At 30.2% G+C, this 8,069-nt stretch overlaps 1 protein-coding gene across 1 annotated transcript in view; it reads right to left on the reverse strand.

Annotated features, from left to right (window-relative positions):
- The window catches only part of LOC106467019 (sperm-associated antigen 7 homolog), a 40,607-nt gene that overhangs the window by 21,652 nt on the left and 10,886 nt on the right, over positions 1–8,069 (reverse strand). Inside the window, exons 3-5 of the mRNA XM_013927328.2 lie at positions 5,304–5,392; positions 4,455–4,539; positions 1,105–1,194 (exon numbers count right to left, since the gene is read on the reverse strand). Of these exons, the coding sequence (XP_013782782.1) occupies positions 1,105–1,194; positions 4,455–4,539; positions 5,304–5,392 (264 nt within the window). The remainder of the gene's footprint in view (positions 1–1,104; positions 1,195–4,454; positions 4,540–5,303; positions 5,393–8,069) is intronic.

The following is an 8,069-nucleotide window of genomic DNA, read 5'->3' on the forward strand; positions in this document are numbered from 1 at the left end:
CATTAAGTGGGTAATGAGTCACAAAACAAATAATCAAAACATTTTAAAGGTGGGGCGCCAAAAGTGTCTTTGTTCCGGAGTGCTGAGAACCCTTGCTATGCCACTGTCACATATCCAATCCTGCCAAACCCTTGGGGAATAATACATTTGATAAAACAACAAAAAGTAAAAAGCAAAATATAATATGCACAACGGCAAAAATACATGATGCCCATTGATTGTTGTAATCTGAAACAGAGAGTACTCTTTCTTGGCTTGTGCAGTGACTCTGAATTTAACCATTTAAATATTTTATTAATTATAATATGTGATATACTGCTTTTTTAACTTATTATTGTCTAGTATTATTTCAGTGGTTTCTGAACAACAGTAATGGTTAAAGCAAAGAACCTGTTACTGAAACATTAAGGCATGGCAACAATTCCATCGCTCTTGTGAAGGCTCAAAGTAACATCATGATCTAACTGCACAGGCTGTTAACCTATGCAGTAGTAGCTTGACTCACATGAATAACATAACATTGCTTTCCACAGCCAATCACTTAAATACCTAATTATCTATACCTACATCTCACCTTGTGAATCAAAATTTCAGAGGCACACTAAGAATTTTGAATCATGAAATCCTGTTAAATCATTCTAAAGCTCATGTAACTGTGACAAGAGAAGTGGATAAGTGTGAAAGGCAGTACTTAAAACACTTGGGTAAAGAAATGTTTTTTTTACAGACATTTAAAAATTTCTAGATAAAAATATTTTGATGAAGACATTTTAGTTTTACAGGTATCTTTGTCTACTTGTGTATTATTCTTTTTCCAACACTTTCCAGACCTAAAAATTGAATTAACAATTATCCAGAACTTTCCAGTTTTCCAGCACCTGTTCAAACCCTGTTTGGTGTTCTGTAGAAATATAGGTCAACCTGTCTTTCAATCCAACAGAAGAGGAAGAACATATATATATATAGATATGTATACAAGTTGCTGAGATGTTCCAGTCTAAACAGAGCAAACTAGAACTGCACTCCCTGAAGCCCACAAAGAATGTACTGTACCTACGTTTCCACAATTTAAGAATAGATTTAAACAAATATAATAAAACTAACTTTTTGTTTTGCTACTTCTTTAGCTTTCTCTGGGTTCCAATCTTCACCTCTACGGTATGCTTGAAGTTCATCTTCTGAAGGAGCAAACTCCTATAAAAATGGATTCATTACTATCAAAATTAGATTTCTTATATAAATTTTTGCTTTATTTATGACATTAGTTTTGCATCACATTGCCACAGATTTAGTATAAAAATCAAATATCATTCTACATTATCTTTTAATAAATATTTTTTACCAAAGAAACCTGAACATAGATGATCTGTGAAACTAAAAACAAAGAAAAGTATTTGAAAGTAAGAACCTCAGGATTTTAATTAAAAGTTACCTCTAATAATACTTTAAAGATTTTGAGGAATTCTACTAAAAATCATAAGACAATAGCACATGAATCTAATACAAAAATAAACATTAATATGATCTCCTACATCTTTACATAGAAAATAATCTTCATGTTTTTGTGCATATTGAGAATTTCAAACCCTGACCAAAACTGTGGTAAATGAAAACAAAGAATTAAGTATATGTCCTAAAATACTTATTTAGAAATTCAACTCATGATATTGGAGAGAATGAGAGGCAACATCCAGATATTAAAAGAGAACACAAAGAAGTGGTAATGTACAAAGTTATCAACACTAACCAAACTTTGAACAAAAGTACTACCACTATTCTTTGGAACATCCTGAATGACTATATTCTCTACTGTACTCCCCCACCCATCTTGACAAAATTTGTGAAGAATTATGGTATAAAACTACAAAGTAGTGTTTCAACTCACATTCTGGGGCTAGATCTTCAAGTAGCCATACAAAGATATATATATAAAATCATGTATAGTGGTCCCAAACTGCTAATAAGAGAAAACCAAACACCAATTTCCCACCATATTTACAACCTGATGATATATAAAAACCTGGTAATTTTAACACAGTTTAGTGATGTATCCTACATTTGGATTAGCCTAATTTGGAAATTTTCACTTTCATGATTTTTTAAAAAGCTCAAATTAAGCTACCACAAAATATATATTTTAGTTTCTAAGTATTTACAATAAATAAAGAATAATAAATTTAATATTTTAAACTAAGGAGTATCAGTAAATTATACAAACTTAGTGATCAATCACTCAATGATTAAATATTTAAAATTAGACAGTACTGACTTCTATCTTTGACAACATTGATATAGGTAGCAGGATAACCTTAAAATCGTAATATTTTAAATGACAATCACATTTAAATTATATTTATTAGCTGTAACATTAAGCCATAAACATCTGTGTTTAGAAGTCTGGTAAGTGTTTATTAAGCAAAACCTTCATGAATCCTTTAAGTCAGATCCCTGTATGACCTTTAGACTTGGAACCTCTAGTCATTCATTACTTGTACTTCTGATTAACTCTTTCAGCACAGGCTTGGTCCCATGGACCAACCTCGTAACCATTTTGTGCTTGTTTGAGTATTCATGCTATAACTTTTAAATTAGCAAGCGTATCTTCACAAATTTTGTAGACTATCAGTAAACATTACAAGGCTTTCGCATGCAAAATATCATTTTTTTTTATTAAGTTTTAAGATTTTTCAAGTAATGTTTTTCTCATGCCTTTTTTTCTTTTCAAATGCTGATTATTCAACATACAAAGTAATTTTGATTTTAAGATTAAAAATACTTTTATACATCAGAAAATTTTCAAATTTCACATGTGAAATCTTTATAGCCTCCAGATAATTATCAAATGTTTTTAAAAAAAACTTGAAATTTTATCTGTTATTTTCACTATCGAATCTCTATACGGGTACAGTCGATTTGACCGACCTCGTAACCACCATAAAAAATAATAAAATAAATATACATTATGCTTTTTTGTTCTAGAATGACTACAAATTATAACACAAATGTTTAGTCTATACAGCTTAAATCTCATGACATTATACCTTTATGTCGATTTGACCGACCTCGTAACCACCATAAAAAATAATAAAATAAATATACATTATGCTTTTTTGTTCTAGAATGACTACAAATTATAACACAAATGTTTAGTCTATACAGCTTAAATCTCATGACATTATACCTTTATGTATATTTATTATTTTTATTATATTGACCTTTCAGGTGTGCCTGGCTAACATTACAGAAGTTGCAATGACGAAGCGCACGTGCACTCCTGTTACCGTATGCAAGAGTATAAAATAATATGCCTGAGCTTGTGTCAAGTTTTACTTGATATTCCTCCAGTTTTTTGTCACAAATAGGTCAAAGTATGCATGGTAGAGTGAAAAAGTGCCATTTTGGCACTTCCTGCCATATTTGGTCTCTGCCACCTAAAATATTATTTTGTTTCCAGAATTGAAATGATAGTGGAATCACAAACATATATGTTAACCAGAAATACTGTAATTCTTCTAAAAACTATGCATTTGTCATTTAAACTTGTGTAATTCAGTTAGTGTGAAAACTACTTTACTAAAACTTGGTACATGGAAACTACATCAAAAATACTCTATATGGAAGATATTTGGTACCTACCACTTTTCTGAAAACAGAAGAGGGTGCCACTGAAAACTGTCTCAAGAGCCAGTCAGGGCAAATTTTATTAAATTCCGGGAATGGTTCCATGAAAATCAGCGGAGTTGGAGTCATAAAATTCATACCCTGTACCCTAACTCAGTTAATTCACCAGATTTTTAACTACAACTTGGTCTAAAATATTGAAAAATGCATAGGTTTGTAGAAAAATTACAGTTTTCATGTTTCTATTAAATTGTGATATGTGGGTCCATTGACTTGAAAATTACAGTATTTGTAGTTAGCATACTTGTTTATTATTCCACCCAATTTCAGTCCTGATAATTAACTACTTTGCGAGCTGATGGGAATCAAACATGGGAGAGGACCAAAATGGTACTTTTCCCCCTACAATGTGTACTCTGAACTCCTAATGATAAAAAACTGGGGGATTACACTAGTAAAACTTTCAAAACAAGTATGAAAAGACATCTGTCAATAGAGTTCCAACATTACTTTTTTTTACCCTTGAAATGGAACTGAAAGGTAAGTGGTTTGAACGGATACCTATAAGTTTTCAGAAAGGTTCACTTGCTTAATAGTCATCACGTTTTTACAAAAACTTTTTAACTGACTATGTGTAATAATATTACTTGTTCTGGATTGCACACAATAATCCAGATCTTTGTAAAATAGTACAATTTGAAATTTTATGTCTTATGTCATTTGGGCCATGAAATATGAGGTTAGGGTATACTATGGGGTGGGGTTGGCAATACTTGCCCCATCCTTTTTGACGGGCTGTACGGTAGTATATATATATATAAACTTAAGTATACCTTTTTGAATAGCATAACATATCTGTCAACTTCCTCTTCTCCAAAAGAAAATGCAGTAAGTCCTGCAATGTCAGCAGCATCATGGCTGTAAAATATGAAGAAAAATTATTAATCAAAGAAAAAAAAAAAGTTAAACTAAAAAAAAAAATTTTCTATTTCCTTCAATAATAGAATCATATTTGACAAAAAAATTATAAAACCAATGTATTTGCCTTTAGCAAACTATTTATAAATTTGAAGAAAGAAAAGATACTGGGTGATACATCTTCAGTTCCATATGAAACAGCACTACAATGTTAAGTGGACCGAAATCAAACTATTCTTTGGGTAAACTGAAATGTATTGTATATTAACCATAAAATAATGCAAATTAACACTAAAACATTAAAAGTTAGAATTGAGCTCTTGTATCTTAACATCTAATTTAAAACATATCATTGGGAATACAGTAACTAACAGCACCAATAAGGGAAGAATACTCATTGGTAAAGTGCTGAGAATACAACAAGTTTTTACTTTTTGTAGAATAAAGGATATTTTCCAAATTAAAAGCCAGTTACATGACGTTAATAGCTAATCTAATATTGGTTAGTATGTATGAGGGGCAAAATATTGTTACTTTGTTCTTTCTGTAACTAAAAACTATATGGTTCCAATGTACTTAAAGATATAAATCCTAACAATAGATAGAGAATGAGTAATATTTGTCTTTCATTTGTACCTCATCTCAATCACTTGCTACACATTTTAATTTGATAAGGTTTTATTTAACGATTTGTAGATGTACGTAAAAATACTGAATTTCACAAACAAACACATATCAATTTCTGATTTTTTATGGCAACTTACATAACACTACGAAGAACTTTACTCATTGATGAAAATTTGTGCTTATGTTGACTAGGATCTTGGAGGAACTTGTTGATTTTTTCTTCAATCTGTTAAATAAAATATTTAAAAAAATATGATAAAAGTTGAATACAAAGTGAAATTATAAATAAACTCTGTATGTTAAAATATTTTTTTATTATAATTAGCAAACTCATACATGTATTACATTATTAACAATTAAGCTATATGTTTTTGTCAAATATTAAAACTCAGTGTAAACTTCCTTAGAAAACATGGTGTAATCCTTCCTTAACTCTTAATTGCAGGTCTTTGGTACTTCACCAGGTTTATAACTCATAAATGTCAACAAATCTGAAACACACATTTCAAGTACATGATGTGATATTTATTATACCTTTTTAAACAAAAAATTGATTTTTTTTGGTCAACTTAAGATTTACGATACAATCAAAACCACTATATAGCATAGCTATATACTATATTGTTACATGTGTTAAAAGCATAAGTAGGCCTAATGATGTGTATGCTACACCAATTTATTGAAAGAAATGGTGAAATAAAAATCATCTAAAGCATTAAAACCAATAAAAACTGAGAGTATTTATCCCAATCTATTTTAAATATAAAACATATTTATGACTTAGGTATAATTATATATCTAACATGTGTTCAAAATGACGTTACATTACTTATCTTTGACTAAGAGCAAAATATGATCCAAGTGTTCATTGATGGAGTATTCTCGGACTTGAGTTACAAAATTAAAGTTATTGAATACAAAAAATTAACTGTCAAAACACTAACCATAGTAAAATAAACAAACACTCAGGGAAACTCACTAAATTAATTTAGTATCTTCACATGGCTTACAAATAAGAGAGTACCATAACTAAATGACAGAAAAAACTCCAATACCACCTACAGATGCATTCACTCGATCTGATGTGTTGTAACAACATTTAAATTTTGTGTACCATAGTAAGAAAGGATAGAAGCTATATATCAAATAGATTGTAAGACAGTAAATAACCACAAACATCAGATGATATATTTATGATTTCAACAGTTTTAGAAATGAGAAAGTTATGACGAAAAATATCATTAGCTTCAAAAATTCACTGTTTTCAAACTACTTCATTAAAAATTATACTTCAAACTTTTTAAGTCTACACATTTTTGACTTTGTTTTATCTATTGACAAGTTTTCTCTGCACAAATGAGAAACTTAATGATTTTCAACATCTTAATAAAAATTTCAACAGGATGTCAAAAACTGATGATTAGGGCTACAATTTCAATTTCTTTTTTAATTATTTCATCCAAAACAAATCTTAAAAAAAACTGACATAAATTTTAATTTTATTTTAGAAGAAATTTGTGGGGATACATTATAAATAATTTTTCAAACTTGATGTTTCACATTTTCTCCAGGTAATAACTAGAATGCCTGGCCTGGAAAGAGTTAATAACCTCATAATAGCAAATAAAAGTATCAATGGAAATTATATTGCTAAAAACACATTTTACATAAAAACTGTATAAAAATTGTTACAAAGTGGAAGATGATCCAAAATTTCATACTTAAAAGCACAATAAAGTAAAAAGTAACATAAAACATTCTCACTCATTACTTTCACCATTCAACTACAAAAACATCTAAATCATGTTAAATGTAGCTTTTTATACCCATATACCTAACTCAATGGTTCCCAATATCTTTACTTTACAGATTGGCAAAACCTTTGTAAAAAACTTATGGACCAATAGAAGTATATAAGACAGTAGTGTTTCCCATTAAACATTATTCTACCCTCAACATGAGTTCTTCAACATGATTTGCCAAGAGTGCATCATATGGTATGACACATTTTCAATACTGCCTTCAGAAACCGATGAACAGAACCATTGACTATTTCCTGGCTGCCAAGACTATTGCCATGTTTGTACGATGTTGTAACAGAACTTTGCAGATGGCAATTTTTTTGCAGCACAGTGAAAACACACTTATTCATTTAGGCCACATTACAAGCAATTTGCTCAGACCAACAAAATGAATGCAGATATATCTAATGGCTTAAAATTTCAGTTACTCCCATACGAAGAGCTACAGAGTCTTGTTGAAGAAAAGGGCAGTATGAGTAGTAAAAACATAATCAAAGGAGCTGTAAAAGTATTCAAGGAATACTACACTGCAAGGAGGGTGACTGTGAATGACAATGTTGGAAATCTCACCATCATTCTAGGCAAATTTCATAATGAAGTTAGACAGGTGTGTATTTTATACATTTATTGTAATATGTATACAAGTGAAGGTAGAATCCTTTTTTGCAACCTAATCAAACAAGATGACTGCATTAATTCTGAGATGGTTGAGAAAAAATTGGGAAGTTTAAAAAATCATAAGGCTCCTGGGCCAGATAATATTTCCCCAAGTTTTGAAGGAGGTTAAAGATTGGATATGTAAGCCACTTGCTATTTTTTGTCAGTCCTTGAATAGTGGGCAAGTACCAGAGGATTAGAAGTTTGAACTAATGTAACTCCTCATTTCAAGGGAGGTGATAAAAAATTGTCCCAGTAATTATAGACCCATTAGTCTTACATCAGTTGTGGGAACATTTTTGGAAAGTCTGTTAAAAGATGCTTTGCAAAGTCATTTAGCAAAGTTTAGAATTTTATTGGATAGTCAACATGGTTTTGATAAGGAAAAATCTTGCCTTACAAGTCTTTTAACATTCTTTGAAAAGGTTACTGCTTATGTAGATG

This window comes from Limulus polyphemus, unplaced genomic scaffold (assembly GCF_000517525.1).
Source record: "Limulus polyphemus unplaced genomic scaffold, Limulus_polyphemus-2.1.2 Scaffold2463, whole genome shotgun sequence".
NCBI lineage: Eukaryota > Metazoa > Arthropoda > Merostomata > Xiphosura > Limulidae > Limulus > Limulus polyphemus.